We start from the raw sequence: 18,060 nt of genomic DNA on the forward strand, positions 1-18,060 counted from the left end.
ACAGTCAAAATAGATTCATCCTTAAATTCGCTTAGATCCAAATAATATATTGCTTTGAAAATAATATTTTTAGATTTTTCAAAATATCCTTTTATGCAAATTTTTTATAATATGGATTCTTATAAATTGAAAGGGTTTTAATGACAAAATAGGGGGAGAAAATACCAAACATAAAAAAAAATTTAATAATTCATTAAAATCTAGCACGGATCTCGTTGGGTTTATTTGCTTGTAGTGATCCAAGTTGGATTCAATTCTAGTCTGACAAAAAAATCCGAATCTAAATATGGATAGCTCTAGATTCAACTCAGTGTCCAACCCACTTCAAGTGTGTCCTAGTTTTTTTTTAGCATAAAAAATAAGTTTCTGAAGGTATTAAAGAAAGTAGTTATTATTAATTTTTATTTCAATTAAATACATAGTAGACACATTGTTGGAACATGAAACTTAGTTTTGAAGTTCGACTCAAAGTGGAATGTCCATTAAAGCAGGTCAAGTCGATGATTCACAATTCCATTAAGGCGAGTCAAATAAAATAAAATAAGAATTCTTGAGTTTTTACTCATCTTTGCATATAAAATTTTCTTAATCTTTATAGTTTTGAAAATGATCAAAATGTCACAAATTTTTCTAAGGAGTTGATTTGGACTTATATCATTTAGAAAATTTGTATATAATTTATAAAATTTTCATTTAATTGCTCACTACGGTCATGGCATTGGCATGGTTCTTTTAACCAGTTCTTCTGATTATTAGTAGTCAAAAGTCTTCATTAGTTAGTCAACGTGGCACCACGTGTCAATGTTTAAGTTGGGATCCAATAAAGCTTCCTCGTGACTTGCACCTTCGTTAGTGTGGGAAAGGGCCCACCCTGCCTAACCAACTCCAGGATTAGGAAGGTGGGCCACGTACTCGTCGTCTGTTAGAACAAATCCAATGGTGCAGTTTCCGTACCCTAAAAATCATATCTAAGTAGAGAAGATCTGAACCATCACATCAAACTCTCTAGATAAGTTATGAGAGACAAAAGTTCATGTTTAAGGCACTCAAGTTGTCCGATCAACGTGTATTTCTGACTTTCACACGTGCAAATATGACCCACCATTTGAACGGTCTTGATAGTGCTAGACAAGCCTGGTCACCTAACCCTCTTCGATACTAACACGTGTCATTCTTTCACTGGATAGAATTCTCAAAATTTTATATTGCATTCTTTTCAGTTAATTAATTGAAATGATGTTTGATTGACCTCTTGGTACGTTTAAGGTTTAAGAAGATATTTTATATTTATATATTTTCAAAACATTCAACATTTCATATGAATCTGAGGCCAATACCAATAGTCTAAAATTTATCCAATTATGAGAATAATAATAATAATTTTAAATTTTTTATTATTATCATTAAAATCCTCAACTCCAACAAAAAAAAATTATTAGAGTTATTTTAAAATCTTCTTAAATATATTTACTTATGTTAAAAGTATATTTTAAAAATTTATTAGTCATTGATCCCCAATAACTCTAGAGAACCTCCACATTGTATACTTTTATTATAAGTCGTGACATTCTAACTCAAAAATTTTCACTTTGTCTGTACTTGGTTGATGTGGCAAGTACACAGTACCATAGATCTTTTTCTTTGGGATACATAAGGAAAATGATCTATGATTTTGTGCATTTGCCACGTTGACCAACTAAGTCTTTTTGGGTCAGATTATTATTAGTCTATTTTTATATGAATTTTTTTCATGAGTACAAGAATCCCAACCTAACAGATGAGAAAAGACATATAATTTCTTAAGTCATAACTATGTGGAATCATAAATTTTTTTTTGGACGTCAAAGGGGAGTTTGTAGATATCATACCAAACTTGGTAAGATAAAAGAGTGACTCATTTTTTTTATCATGATTTGACATACTACATAATACTTGATTTATCATGCTCAGTTTAGATAATCTGTTAGAAAACTTTCTTCATTACTGAAGAGTCTTTGATCCATAGGATTTTTTTTATTTTAAGTCTTGACTCTTGAGTTATAATTGTTGAATTGTAAATTAACTTAAAGTATCAGAGTAGAATATGTCGAAGGATCCTCATTTTTGTGTCCAGAATATCAAGATATGAAATGAAATTAATTACCCTCACATGTAAAGAGATTAACATGCACACCATTTCTAACTTATGTGTCACATTGAGCTCCTTAATCAACGTCTCTTTGAGTCAATTTTTAACACAAATACTCGAAAGAACTTCTTCTAACTTGGAGATACCTCAAGCATAGAAAAATGCACTTGTCGTTTGGGCATATTGAATCTTTGGCGAGGGCATACCCTAGATCTCAATAAAATGGGATCATATAGAATCTTTTGAATTCCCAATAACTATGACAAATGGTCAAATCAAATGAACTCATGGTCTGACACCCAAACACAACCCTTGAGAATTGATGACAACAAACAATCAAGAATAGGGAAGGCGAATGAAGGAATGATGATGAAACTTTTCTGTAATGTTGAACGATAATTGTGTTGTATTAATTTTCAATTTTAAATTTAGTCTTTAGTAACACTATATTATCTCCAAATAACAAACACTAAAAGATCATCTATATATATACTATCATGAACTTAAATCATATAAGGAGGAACATTCAAATTTCTATATACCCTTCCACTGAAAAGGTGTCTATTTAATGTTGTACACGTGCCAGGTGTAATGGCATATATATATTTATAAAAAAAGGAGGAACATTGCTACAAAGGGTTATGGCTAGCAATTCCCTCGTGGAGGGTAAATGAATGAAACGCTTTTGAGGTGCATGAATTGGAAACCATTTTACATTCATTTTGACTGCTTTTTCTTATTTCTTTCTACACTTCTCACTTTTCTTTCTATGCACCAATACCTTACGTTAGAGGGGATTGTGGCAGACAGTATGAAACCCATAATAAAAAGAAAAAAAAAAAAGTCAGTATATATGAAATCAAGAGATGACTAAGGAGACATCCGTAGTAAAGTCAATAGCTTCTGCGTTGTAGATTTTCGCACCAACGTGTCTCTAGCTTTTTCAGTCAACATTTCGAAAATTGGAAGAAAAAAAAAAGATTAAAAGATTTTTTTTTTTAAATGTAAGAAATGAAAAACTGATGTCATTGCTCATGTTATAATGTGATGCCAAACATAGGGCTAATGACATCATATAGTTTTATTTACAGAAGTAAACTTTATTATCTCTAAAACAAGTTATTGATTTCTACATTGTTTAATATTTCACTTTTTAATATATTTTTGTAAGTAAATAGTAGAGAAATTTTATGGAGATTCAGGGAAAAGACACCCTTAAAAGATCAAATTTGAAACCTAAAGAAATACAAACTCACAAATTCCAAGCAGGACGTCTAGGGATCTGGATAAATACAAAAAAAAAAAATTACTCTTAACATATGTTCATGATGGGCAATTGTATTTTTAAGTATTCTATTTCAAGAAAAAGAGCATATTATTGATAGAATTATATATACTTTAATATCATCGTCAAGCAAAAGGACTTGTCGCTGAAGAACGAACTCTAGTGCCAACGAAGGCCGTTAATTTCCAAAAGTACGAGGTTGATACGAAGAAGAAATGTTAAATATGCCCTTATCTTCAACCATTCTATAAAAAAATAAAATAAAAAGACAAAACAAAAACCTTCGATCCCTGGTAAAGGTGCCATATTGGCCCATATAATTGAATCCACTAGCAAGTTCATCTAATGTGACACCTATAAAAAAATAGTTTAATACATGAGATATATATGGTAACATTGAGATTTCCGCAAATGACTAGGAATCAATCATGAAAAATCATCAATCGAATTGTATTTTGTATATAGGTTCGACAAAATATCCGACTATAAGGTTAGTCGGCCTAAAAGTTATTCTAAGGACACTAATTTGATGTTCTTATGTCGTGTCTATCTGCCCTCCGTTTTGGGTAGCTTGTTACGTGAGGAGCTAGCATAAACTGCCCCTATAATGGCATTATAGCGAATTATTTAAGCCGTGCCATAAGCCGCTGCACTGCTTATTTCAAGTGATAAAATTATGAGTAAGCATTTCGTCAATTATCTGATTTTTATTGTAGAAGATGTGATATAAACCACAAGGGCAATAAAAATAAAATATCACACAGCAGGATGAGAGTAATTTACTTAACTATAATCTACTCATGAAATGAAACACCTGTTGTGGTTTGTGGAGCCTGATAGTACTGGTTAATAAGGAGATAGTGTAAATCAAGCCACGTGTTCACGATGGTCTATTTTTCCAAGGGTATTTTCATAATTTCACTAATATTTATGTAAAACCCTATTTAGATTTTCTGGGGTATTTATGTTTCTTGTTTTTTTGGTGGAAGGGTATAATATGGAACTGTGAGTTATCTCTTCGGAGTGGAATCGATGTAATCCGTGAACATACCTAAACCTTGAGAGAACCATGTAAAATCTTTGTATTTCTTTGTATGATTGCATCTTTTGTGTGTATTTGTTTTGATTCGTTTGCTTGGTTTGCTTGTACATGTTTTTATAAAAGCATCTCTCTTCATTCTTTAGTCTAAGCTAAGGCTGACAATGATCTGAAATATACCCAATGTCTGAATAGATCCAATCTGAAAAAATATGAAAAATTGGACTTTTGGATTGAAATCTTAGATCCGATAGAATTTCCAATCGGATTTTGATGTACTCTAATCTACTTCGAAAAAAATCCAATCCAAACATATTTTAATTATTAATTTCATATAAATAAAATGTTTTAGTTTTTTTGGTTTCCCTTTATATTTATAGTTGAAAAATATAATTTTTATTTATATATTATTTTATATTTTTAAATTTTTTTGAACATTGTCAATTAGAAAATAAGGCTTGTGTTCGGATCAATTTCTGATTAAGAATGAAATGAAACGGATCGGATTTGGTTGGCTAGTTCATTAATCCAATCGGATCGGTACATTTTAAAAAAAAACGGATCAATATTGGAGTGGTACTGATCTGGTACTAAACCGATCCATTGCCAGCCCTCGCTGAAACAGCTCCCATGACGTTGTGGGAAGGGATGTGAAGTAGGCAACACTTAAAGATAAGGCACCAAATGAGCTCGATCTTTCAGCTATTTCATTTGGTTTGCATAGACTGTTGAATCATGATCTATCTAACGAATCTTTAAAATATAAGGTAAGATCATTGAGCCAAAGCATATGAAATTAAGATCAACCACTTTGCAAGTTTCTAAACCCACTACCAAGATGGCACAACTTGAAATCAACTAAATTGAGGACTGTTACATCACAACCCAAATTATGATTACATGTAGATCAAATGAACTAGAACAAATATTCCATTAATATCATTTTTATTTGTTTTCTAAATTGAATAATGTGGGATGATAGACATATACAGTCTGGCCTTCTTCCTGAAGCTTTTGATTCACTCCACAGCCATATATGTACGCTTGTCATCAAGCTCCGGGAAACACTGTAATCTGTCCTAAGACAGTGATAAAGAAGTCCATTAGACGTAAAAGAAATAAAAGAATGAAAATAAAATACTTGAGAAAAGATAAAAATTTTATAAGAATATTAAGGTGAAATTCTGAAATGTACCAAGAGAAATTGATTAAATAATTTTTTTTTTTCTTTCGAATGTTGGGCTGTACCTATCTTTTGATTTTAATGTCAATTAGGCACTCAAAAAGAGGTGGGGATAGTTACTGACCTTGCATTGTACATTTTAAGGACTTGGATGACCTCAAGTACGAAAGTATGGTTATCTTGGGCATATGAAGCACATTACTGAAGACAATTCCTAAAGAATCGAATTCCCTGGAGCCAAAAGAAAGATAACAATTAAAATGCAAAAGTTAGAGATGGATTAAACAGAAAATATGGCATGTTAAATTCAATTTCTTGTGCACACACCTGCAAGGCGAAGATAATATCTGCTTCATCTACTTTTAATGTTACTCTCTTTAATCTATCATCTCGAGATTGACCAATTTTGAGTAGCCCCTGCACTATGGAATAGTTGGATTAGTAAGCTATAAAAGATACAACTCACTTGCTAGTATGTAAGACAGAACCATGTAATTATTTTATGAGCATTCGACCACAATTGATCTTTAGCAAAGATGATCATGTTAAAAGAAAATGAACTCAGGTAGAGGTTCGAGTATTGTTCCCAGGACCTGGTCACTGAGCACTCTACACATATTAGAAAATTCCAGGATTCCGGCTGGGGGAATTATTGCTGATTTGCAAATGTCGGAGTAAGATCTATTCAACTGCACCAAGATTACAGGTTTAAGTATCATATTTTAGTATTTTTTTAAGGCTTGTTCTCAAAGTCTAATAATGAATCTTTGAGAGACGAATACCTCTCCAACAGTGCTGTCCTTCTTTCCTTTACGGAAAAGCTTCACTGCAGAACAAAGAATTATCTGCAAGAACAAGAGGTTATATGAAATACATTCCCCGATACCCATTCAAAGTTCATGATGTGGAAGTGGAGGACAAAATGAAGGATAAAAATCGAGGCCTTTCAGACCCTAATGAAATTGTATTTGATAACAGCAATCCATAGAAGGATCAGAATATAAAGAGCATATTGCAGCTACAACATGAGTAAGAAATATATCTGAATAACAAATTATTTATCCTTCAAAATAAGAAGAAACTTGATGATTTATTTTTTCAGGAAATCAATTGTAAATCAACATTTTTTTAGGGAGGAATCTTGCAAGGTGCAATTACACGAGGCTTGGATTTCTATTCTGTTTCTACTGAATACTTGCCAGATTCCCACCAAAATCAGAGTTTGGAAACCAACAGAAATGAAGAAGTCACAACTTTAAGATTTACGTGAAAATGGACTAGCCAACATGATAAGAATCATGAGAAAATCAAGTATTTGAATAACTAAAGAAAGAAAAAAAGCAAGACTAATATAAAACCTTTTAGTTGGAATTTGGAGACCAAGTTAGGTTTTTCAAGAGAAAAAAAAAAGATCTCTGAACTAAGGCTAATGAATCTAAGAATTGAACTCGAATCAGAAAGACCTACTTGCTAGGAGGTAGAAAGAACCTACCTGTTGATGTTGTGGAAGAAATTGTATAGTGTCCACTACTGCCGACTTAAATGTCCTTGACAAAGCAATAGCCATATGATCAACTCTTACCTACAAAGGGTTTCAAACCACTAAGATAAAACAGGAGAAAGTATGTTGGGAAAAAACCAATGTGTCAAAATTGGACTACACAAAGGTGACAACAATGACGACTTACAATGTTAAGTTCTTGGTTCAGGAAGCATTCACTTTCCAAAGCAATCGACTGATCAGGTGATGAGTTCTCTACCTGTAATAAGTTCATCTTGCTACTAGATTCTCTGAGCTCTGCCTCTAGTATTTCAATTGCACTCCTAAAAAAAGCAGAAAAGGAAACAGTTCGGTAAAAAATAAGAGAAATGCATCAGGATTACATCTACGACAAAAGATACGTTTTTTTTTTACCACAATGAAATGGATTATTTTGGAAATAATTTTTAGGTGCCTTTTGAGGTTAAATGCAACCATGTAACCCTGTGACAATGGGCTACCAGTTCAGCAATTCGTGGCTAAATCATTCCATGTTGTATGATTTAGGAAAATTGAAGAATGAAGATACCAATAATAAGTCTTAGTTTACACTTGAGGGAAAGATAATCAGAGTTGTATACAAGCATGATTTGAAATAAAAATTCAAAGGCATTCTTAGACATGGAGAAGAAAAACAACATGGATGTGCTCATTCCAAAGTGCAATCAAAGAAAAAGAAAAAAAAAAAAACTAAAATAAGCGCCACACAAAATGTAACAGCAGGCTTTGGTAACCTATCTTATGCATCCATAGCCATAAAATACTGACCTGCAAACACATAGAGCCTTCCTCATATCACCAGATGCAGCTGCAACTTTCTGTAAATTTGTAAAATTATTAGAGTTTGTTCGATAAGTGCAATAATGCTAAAATGATGGGGTTTGAAGTGTGTAACTTAAAAACATAGATTTAAAGTATTGGGATGCTAAAAAAATGAGTTTCTTCCCTAGACATTGGTCAAATCTTATTTTGCCCACAAGTTAGCTCTACGTACCGAAATTACCAAGTATATTTTCAGAAATGCTAATGTAATATTGACTGGCATCAAATCAAGTTATAATATGATCTCTCGTATACAGAACAATCAGCTTTATTACACGAGGGGAAAATCAAATTACTGTCGAGCCTCTTTACTAAAACTATTTAAGAGTGTTTTGACAAAATGGGGTCCACATGCCATATTATGTAAAGATCCATATGCATCTAGCAATCAAGTAGTCAGGTATCATTTGTTAAAAAATCAATGGCATGTAAACAAAGATAAAAGGAAAAGATGAAGCAAATAACCATAAGAAAAAAGATGAAATTGGACTCACTCTGGCGCAAAGTTCCAGTGCTTGAGGATGAATGACATCGTATGGAAGACCCTGAAACACCAAAAAATTCAATTATAATAAACTTGGGAAATTTCTTTATGCTTAGAATTTAACAATTAAAAAGGACAACTCTTTGCTTGCATCCCACCCTTTCCCCCTCCCAACTGATGAACAATCCTCAGCCAAGAAATTTCAAATTCATAACAATCTAAAGGGTATCAAGAAAAAATGAGAGCTTTTTTAGGGAAACAAATCTCACCCATTCCAAAACATATGAAGACCTAATGTCAAAAGCACTCTAATTTGAGACATACATAAACTCCCAAGTTTTTCTTTTACAATGAAAATATACAAGAAAAACCTATTTCCTTAGAAATTAAGGTGCAAAGGTAAAACATGTGATCAACATGTCAACCAGCAATACACAGCTAGTATTTTGGTTTAGCGAAACTACTTGTTAACACAGTTTCATAATCTTATCTCTATAAAATTTTATAATTCCCTGAACTCAGACATTGCAATAAAATCTCTCTTTTAAAGGTCTTCATATCCCTAGATGACAGCCGATCTACCAAGCGCAAACCAATCATCATAACACCCTTGTATTTCCTCTATGTAAAGAGAGCTCACTTTTGATTTCAGTTGTAGCACTGAATGCATCAAAAAGAGAATATTACTCTTCCTTGTATCTGGGGGATATGGAAAATATTCATTTGCACCAGCTGGATGACTGTTTTTTAAGAAACATAGCACTCAGTTTGTCTTTGACCAGTTTTAGTCAACTTTTTGAAGAATTTTAGATCTATTGCAATCAATTAATGATGAATTAAGATATTTGAGTGCTGAAATAGCCATGCTTGATCTACTATGCTTAGTTTGTACTCTCTAAACTATTACTTTCCGCACCTTGGGCTTGCCTCCAAGTGTTGGAGGTAAGAGTTTTGAGATGATACCAATGCTGTTGAAGGTGTTTAGAAGCATCCGCAGTTTTTTTAGGTTAGGCAGTAACTCACTTGGGAAGATAGGTGAGATGGAAGCATTTTTACAAATGGAAGATGAGGTGGAAAGCCCAGAGGTCCCCGTGTGTTTTGATAATGCACCCTCTATCATATGGACGGTTTGGCTTGGTCACGTCATGACACCCCACCAAAAGAGGCATGGTTTCACCCACCAAGATCAAAAGCCTGAGTTGACCTAGGTGTTTTACTGTTTTTACAACACTAGTTGATGTAGTTACTTGATGAAAACAATTATCCTATAACAGTCACTGATTTGCTGTTGAAAGTGGTAAAAGCTTACAAATCATGAAATACAAATAAAAATTTATAGCTCAAATTAAAGAGGAATACAAAAATAGCTGAAAGACAAAAAAGATAAGGCACTAGGACCTACCATAAGCCTTTGTTGAAGAATCCTAAGGATCTGATCTTTAGAGTAAGCTCGAAAAGTTACAACCATAGGCTTGCCTACCACCATAATGAAGAGAGCAGAAGAACAACTCAGAATCATTCTGAGAGTGCAAAGCAATATATCTATAAATTGAAAGAATGCACAATGCAAATGTGTTATCCTATTAAAGCTCATTAATTGTCTTAAAAAACACCTGCATCAGCAGGCTTCCTGAACACCCAAAGGATGGGGGATGAAACAAAGGCAAAAAACAATTCCATTTTCAATGATCAAAGCACAAATTGCAAGAAACAGATTGTAGAATGCATTGTACCAGATTGTCAATAAATGCAATTTCATCCCAAATTGATCCAACTAGAGGATGGTGAACTCACAATTCAAAGCCTGAAGTTTTGGCAAGAACCGATCGGCTAGGTCTATTGCATTTGCTATCCCTGCAATAGGGAAAAAAACAGTCAACTTTAAATTTAGATTGGGGAGTTCAATCCTAGACATCTAAATCTAAATTATGTAAAACAAAATGCTAAATTGACGAGCGATAGATATAGATTTAGATTTTTTTTTTTTTAGACGCCATACCTATTAATATACATCTGGAGAATGGGAACGTTGTAAGCATGAAAAGATCATGAAGCACAGATCTATCTTTTGTAATTAAATAATCCAACTCATCAGCAATTATTAACCTGTCACAAGAAAAGGATAATTGAATCGATCAACCTATTAACTACTATTCAAGGTGGAAAATAAGCATTAACATAGTTCATAACTGCAAAGGAATGTTGCTAGTGTTGCTCAAATAAAACTAAATGAACAAAGAGAATACAGACACAAACGGTTTGGGTATGCTTCTTACACCATATTCTCACTAGATTTTTTCTTCTGTGAAAACAACTTTTGTAGATGCTGAACAGCTGATGAAGGGCCATTGGTCTTCTTCTGAGGTTGGTACATTTCAAGTATCTGCCAGGGAAAGCAACAGGACATCAGAACATATGATGTTTGGATATTCATAGTTCATATTGAATAACCCATTGAGTTCAATACCTTGCTGAAAATTTCAGAAGTGTTTGAAAGGGAAGTACAATTCACAGCTAATACATTTGGTTGCTGAAGTCCTACCTGCTTATGAGATCAAAGTATCAGCAATCAAATTTGACACAAACGGGAGAAGAATAATATATTGCAAGAATAAAAAAACATGTATGCAAACTCATCATGCCCAAAATTTAATGTGCCTCACTTCGGAGATGTCCAATGTTTTTAACTTGGTCCAATTGTGGTGATCCTACATGTCTTGTATGTTATTTATGGTCCTAATCTCAAGTTACTTCTGTGGAGGTATGCAGACTTGGGAAAACCTTAGGATGCTATATATATTTGTTCTCTAGAATTTTTTGTATTTTTTTGTGACTTAACTAATAAGAATCTTTCATCATCGCCCATGGATGTAGGCAATTTTTCCCAACCATGTAAATCTTGTCTCTCAAGTGATCTATCATTCTTTCATTCTCTTTTGTGTACTTGTTCGTGTGGTTAGGGTATTTGGGTGCTTCAGCACTACACCATCAATAACATTATTTTAGATTGTTGGAAAATATGGGGGGAAATCCAAAAATTTTAAATGTACTGCTACTCATATGGGTAGGATTCATTGAATGGTTGTCCCTGACTACATTGCACATTTGTAGATAGGACGAAGAATCCAACCATTGGAAAGAGAAAATAACATACAAGTAGAGATCGAAACCGAATTGAGCTCTACCACAATTTATTTCAAACAAGATCTATTAGATGAACAAAATCAAACTGTAATTCGTGTACCTCTTTTATCCATTCAAGCAAGAGCTGTATCATTTTCTCCATGGAGAGTGTTTTACCAGTCCCCGGACACCCACATAAGTATAGACTCCCAGGTATCTCTTGCTCTACGCGGGCCTTGCAGAACTCCAACACCCTTCCTTGCTCCTCCTCACGACAAACAATAGAAGACGGAGCCGTAGATACATGTAATACTTCCTTCACAGCTCTCATCTGCTCAGAATCTGGACATGGATCGAAAACTAAATCTCTATCAAGATGGATTGAACACTTACAGTAAATTAGCATGAAAACAAACAATCAAAGCATCACTCCACTCTGATAGATGGATAGGCGAACCAGTAACAAGGACAGATCAAGATCAATTACATAATTAACCTATAATGAGCATTGATTAAGATCGCAAACTTTTCCATCAAAGATAATAAAGCTTGCCTTTGAGATTCCATTTGGATTTTAGTGGAAGACTATGAGACAATCGTTTTCTTGGTGATTTTCCAAGCTGAGTGCCAGATTCATTGCGAATTTCCTGCAATTAAATTATAAAGATCCAATTTTTACGAAACTGAATTAAGAAGAGATGGATCAGCAATCAAACAGTTGGATTCTCAGATTAAACTCACATTCACACCACCATTTGGACTGCCATTGATGCATCTACGAGGCGATTTCCATTTCACTGGTGAACACTGCTTTAATGGACTAGAGATTAGACCTTGTTGCATCGTTTCGGATCTCGTTCTCCTTTTTTGAGGCTTCGATTCCTCTTTGGATCTAATCTCGACGGATTTCTCCATTTTTGTGGATTTCTTGCCCTTGTCTTCAATTTCATCGTGGATTGCAGATGAAGCGTTTCCAAGTATACTCGGCATCGAGGAGATGTAACTATCGGACAACAATGGCTACATCTAGGGTTTATAAAATGCAGATTGAGAGAGAGGAGCGGGGAGTTACAGCTGTTTTGAGCGGGAAAATAACAGAATATCTACAATTCCCGCCAATCGTCCAACGTTTTAAAAACGGGACTGTCAATAGGATCCAAAATTTTGCTCGATTGGTCCGACCGGTTTTTAACTCGACCGAACCGATTTTTGTTTATTAAATCATTTTATTTTTTAAAAAAATCTGATATTACCGCACCAACTTTTGCTAACATCCACCCCAATTGTGTGCAATTCTTTGATGATTTACATAGGAATTGGTGTGGCAGTAGCAACTCTCAAGAATAATAACATCATCAAAAAAAAAAAAAAAAAAGAGTTAATCATTCATTAACTACCAAAAATTAATAATTAAATACAAATTAACATGCTCGTCTCGACTATGTAACTTTTTTTCTTTTTTTTTTTTAAATTGTTGGACTATCCAACATTTTATGCTTGGAGGAACAAAAAACAACATTTGATAGATATAATGGAATAGATGTTAATCATAATGATCTTTGATTCTCCAATCAAATTTACAATCATCCTTTAAAACACGTCTTAAACGTAAATTTGAATGGTGAAGTAGGATTCATGTTAACAATCCCAATCTTTGGGATAGGTTGCAAAGTGATATTAACCCCATGGGTAACGAGATGACCAAGACCACACTTCAAGAAACGGAGGTCTTGAGTTCGATGTCACACTCTGATGTACAAAAAACCATAGACATTTTTCCTCGAGATACATATAGTATGCATTTGAGGACCACTAATGATTCTTTTTTATAGTATCAAATCACTGTAGCAAGGCCCTTTTTTATAATTTTTTAAAAATTACTAGCTTTTTGGTAATTAATAAAAAATGTTTTTTTAAATAATTTACGTTCTTATTAATCTTCCACAATAGACCAAGATCAAGGGGGTAACCACACTATGACACGTTGAGTCACTCCGTAAACCCTTATTTATACAACCCAATTGACCTTATTAATACACAGCCCAAGTGACGAGCACATAGCCCAGGGACACAGCCCATGAATGTTTTGGGCCACCATTTACCAGACCTAAACATCAAAAGTTTAGCCCACATAATCGATAATCTCTTCTTTTTTATCATTGTCCGGAGCCCATGCAGTCCACACCCCTACAAAAGCAAAAAATTTGAAGTTCATACATAGAAATCGCTAATCGAGCTAATTTTAGGAATCACCTGGGGTAGTGTTTCTTCCAACGGAACTTTTATGTACGGTGATTTTCTTTTTTTCTTCCTTTTATAACGGGGGGTGTCCGGCCCTACATCCAATTAGGGGGACTGAATGAGCCAAGGATGGAACCAAGGCATATGGGACCCTCCCCCGGGCACACGCAAAGCCCACACATCACATGCACCAGGTAAGTGAGGGAAAGACCTTGCAGGTGGCCCCGAGTAAATATTGCTCGTACTAGTATCGAACACACAACCTATAGACTCTCATTGCTTATTGGATTTGAAATTGCCATTGAGCCACTCCCTCGAGGGTTATTGGACGTTTGGTGATAGTAAATAGGAGTTCCTTTTACGGATCTAGAAGTTGTTGCCTGTTTGGCAAAAAAATATACCTGCATATTTAGATTATGTCTGGATGATCATATATTTCCCTTTGACTTGCAAGTGAGACATTTTTATGTTTTAGTTTTGGTCTCATAAGCTAAATGATTTGTGCTATTAGTTTTTTATTCATTCTTATTAATTGAAAAACACAAATGAAATAATTTATTATAAATTTTTACAAATAAAACAACGAAGGGATTTTTTTAATCAATATAGATAATGATGGTATCACTTGACATATACAAGCAAGAAAATGGTTATAGTAAAACCTTTCATTAATATGTTGGATTGTCCTAATCTCACTCGAGCAAGCTTACTAGGTGCCATTGCAATGATGGTGCCAGCAAGCTTACTAGGTTAAGTCTATGGATAATGATATGACAGACTTGAAAATAATAACTCCCGCCATCACCAAGTTATTGGTCTCATAAAAAATAAGTTTACTAGTAAAAACAAGGATGAATTAGGGTTGAAAACCCTAATGGGTTTGACACATTTTTCATTAGGATGAGAAATTTTGTGGTTTCTTGCTATCATGGAAAATCGAAAGATAAATTTTACAAAATTATTGTTTTGCTTCCTAAAGCCCGTTTAAGACTCTAGGAATGAGAATCTCGTCTATAGGCTATACTTATGTGAAACACTATTTTTTTCACATGGTCTAAGGTATTTGGGTCTCTTAGAGCATCCGACTAATCCCTGGGACACGTGTACTCCCCCCCCCCCCCCCCCCATACACACACACACAAGAAATTGATAATTTCTAGGATAAATCCCTAAGGGTAACTTTGAGTGAGGATACAAGGAATGGTTCATACATTCCTATTCAACTCTTTAATCAATACTTTAAATTACAAGAAAACCCTTTTGATACATGTGTATTTGCATATGTCAATTTTATTTTATTTTTTTATAATCGACTATCCCTGTAGACAACGATTTGAGCCTATTTCTAGGCTTTGCCCAATCATAGGCCATGATCTTGTCCAAAGACTAATCCGAGGACACATGTAACAGCACATGTAACGTCCGCATGTCATACACTAGATAAGTGAGAGTGCGCCAACATGAGTGGCCCTTGATGAATCAATGCTCATATTGGGTATTGAACTTACCACCTAGATCCGAAAATTGCCATCAAGACCATCCCTTGGTGTTCACATGCCACCTTCTAGTGAGATTCAATGAGATTTTAGGTAAATGTCATAAGATAATAAAACTTATGCCTTTTCAATAATTAAGGAGGATAAAATCGGGACAATACATTTAGTGTGGTTGGGCTGCCCACTCCTATGGCTTTCGCACAACATGAATTTATCATTTATTAAATGGTGGAAATAATCTGATAATTTTACATGTTGGAATAAAAGCACCCTTAGGTGGTGGGCCCATCATGTTGTACGGTCTAAGACTAAATGCTTCCTTCGATCACCTAACATGGACAGTTGGCTCAAAACTACGCATGGAATCTCACACAAACATTGAAGAGTTCGGTAATTAAAGGCCAATTCCAACAAAATCGCTTTCATTAGATAAAAAACAAATCACGCAATAGATCCGACGGTCGTTATCAACAGTTCAACTACATCTTTATCTCTATCCATTAGTGTATGAACTTAAGAAAAACATCGCCCATAGCGCATGTTAGTAGGAGGCAATGACCAGGTCGGTTGCTTCCTTGCTGGGAAACCAGGCAGCTCAATTGACTAGCTTCGAAGTCAAACCAGTTAGGCGAAGTCCAAACAGATAACCTAAATTATTCAAATCTCAGCTACTTATCCACGGAAAACCTGACACATGTCCCAACGAAGCGAGTAAGCGAACTAACCGACACGATCCAACCACCAACATAACGTGGCAGAATCCTAGCTCTTCTTCGAGAACCACCAATCGACCCAGATTCCTGTACTTAAGCCTTGATAAGTGATGCAGTTTTTCTTTCGCATTATTAGGTTGGAACACGCCACGTGTCGAAATAAAACGTTTTTTTTTTTAATGTTGGCAGGTAACATGGTGCAGTGCGTAATCAGCTGGCAAAAGCCACGCTGAATTGGATGCCACCGAGTCAAATTTCTTATGGGCGTATAGCTAAGCGAGAAGAAATGATGCTGTGCAGCAAATCGCACAATAACTAATTAACTTCATAGCACAAGGACCAAATGCCTCTTTTTTCTTTTTCTTTTAAAAACTATTAGGCCCAAATGCCTCTTTCTAAGTTTTATTGCATCTACCTCACTTTGACTAAGAATCGTGCTACTCGCTCTTTTTTATGTTTCCTTCACGTAACCATAAATTCTTTATTTTGAGATGCATAAGGACAAAGATTCATAATTCTATGAATTTTCAGGTCAAGGAACGTCAGATTATCTCGATTCCTCTGATTAATTGACACTTAACAATAATTGAAGGAGATGATAAGTCAAAGTAAATTTTTATAGGAAAAATTACATACCTTTGCCTAGATCCTTTTACAACATTTTTTCCTTTCATGCACGACCCTTCCATTCAATAGTTAAGGGAGCTAATTCGGATTTATTCTCCCATAATCTCCTTCAATTGTAGGGTGATTTGGCAATTATCCCGGTCAAAATTATTTTTATGGGCAACTAATTCTTGTTGTCATGACTATTATTCCTTTGAATACATGCTCTATTTATTATTTGTCCTAATCCAATTAACATGTCTGACTTGTATGGAAACGGTTAGGGAAGTAGTAGTTGCAGCATTTTGGCTTTAGTTTATCTTGTCTACTAACCAATTTTGTTTGTTCAAGCCATCTATGCTTTGCCACTTTTTCTTTTCATTTATTATTACATTAATTAGGTCTTCGTGATATCTATTTCTTCTTTATTTATTAGTCATACTTACATTTTTTATGTGGTGGAATTTTATAACCCCTTACATAGGTCAAGAAATTTTTTGAGTCATAATAATTTAACTCTCCCACGTTGCATATTCAATCAACTCCCCTAGTGTTGGATGTGTTAAAATTATAAATTTTCTTTCAATGGGATACACAACCACACATCCCCATAAATATGTGTAGAATGTATTTTGATGAAAGAAAATCTATGATTCTGACACACCCCATGTCAATGGAGTCGATTGAGTATGCCACGTGCGAGAGTTAATATTATCATCACTCAATTTTTGTAGAGTCTTGATAAATTGAAGTACTAAAATCAGATGTTTTTTGTACGATCCTTGATGTGATAGTACATAGATCATAAATCTTTTTTTCGAGATACACAAAGAAAAGGATCTCTGATTCTAGTAAGACATTCTTAATTCACACAAATATTTAATTAATCCTCTTAATAAAATATATATAAAATTACTCCAAATGATAATCTTTTAATCACTTTTTTCTCCCCCACATTTTAGATCCGCCCACGAAGCAAAACTGTTGTGGGGTTGGGTTCAATGAACCAAAGTGAGATTGAGTAAATCCCCCTAAAGTGATTGGTCTACGTCTCTCCGCACTTAACCTAATTTGTTGTTTTAACGGTCTTATAAATAACGTCAGCTTAGCATGGGAGTTGGCGTCATAACAGAATTTCTTTTACTTTGAAAAATAGCCGTTGTTGTTTATTTTTTAAAATTTGAGTAATGAGGATAAGTATAGAATTCTTTGGGATCAGTAATGACTCATGTCGCCGAATCCACACTTACAAAACTATAGTGGACATTTTCACTAGATCTTTCTCTTTTTCCCATTTTAACTTTAAGTCGGCTGTAGTCGTTCTCCATATAATGGAGATTCTTTTCGAGTAATCCCATGTACTACATGTTTAATAATTGAGAATGGCAAGATTGTAATTC

At 34.3% G+C, this 18,060-nt stretch overlaps 1 protein-coding gene across 2 annotated transcripts; it reads right to left on the reverse strand.

The window, feature by feature from the left end:
- Nucleotides 1-4,963: 4,963 nt before the first annotated feature.
- LOC147399546 (DNA replication factor CDC6B-like) lies at nt 4,964-12,686 on the reverse strand. Of its 2 annotated transcripts, none has more exons than XM_086444947.1 (17): nt 12,346-12,686; nt 12,158-12,251; nt 11,726-11,946; nt 10,949-11,023; nt 10,758-10,864; nt 10,481-10,587; nt 10,276-10,335; nt 9,884-9,957; nt 8,492-8,542; nt 7,944-7,993; nt 7,324-7,459; nt 7,128-7,217; nt 6,418-6,480; nt 6,229-6,324; nt 5,963-6,052; nt 5,760-5,866; nt 4,964-5,531 (listed from the first exon to the last, which is right to left on the reverse strand). In XM_086444947.1, exons 1-16 carry the CDS (start codon nt 12,592-12,594, stop codon nt 5,834-5,836), a joined length of 1,596 nt encoding a protein of 531 aa, XP_086301073.1. In that variant the 5' UTR covers nt 12,595-12,686; the 3' UTR covers nt 4,964-5,531; nt 5,760-5,833. The 2 variants fall into 2 exon arrangements, with proteins under 2 accessions (XP_086301073.1, XP_086301072.1); XM_086444946.1 differs by having other exon boundaries at nt 4,965-5,526.
- Nucleotides 12,687-18,060: the final 5,374 nt, after the last annotated feature.

This window comes from Akebia trifoliata, chromosome 6 (assembly GCF_017979445.1).
Source record: "Akebia trifoliata isolate Shusen 1 chromosome 6, ASM1797944v1, whole genome shotgun sequence".
Classification (NCBI taxonomy): Eukaryota; Viridiplantae; Streptophyta; class Magnoliopsida; order Ranunculales; family Lardizabalaceae; genus Akebia; species Akebia trifoliata.

Coding starts and splice junctions, on each gene's coding strand:
- LOC147399546 (XM_086444947.1), bottom strand. CDS start 12,594: ATGCCGAGTATACTTGGAAACGCTTCATCTGCAATCCACGATGAAATT. Junction 10,336..10,480: donor CTCCAGATGTATATTAATAG/GTATGGCGTCTA, acceptor TCCCTATTGCAG/GGATAGCAAATGCAATAGAC. Junction 8,543..9,883: donor TTCTTCAACAAAGGCTTATG/GTAGGTCCTAGT, acceptor TTGGTGTTTCAG/GGTCTTCCATACGATGTCAT.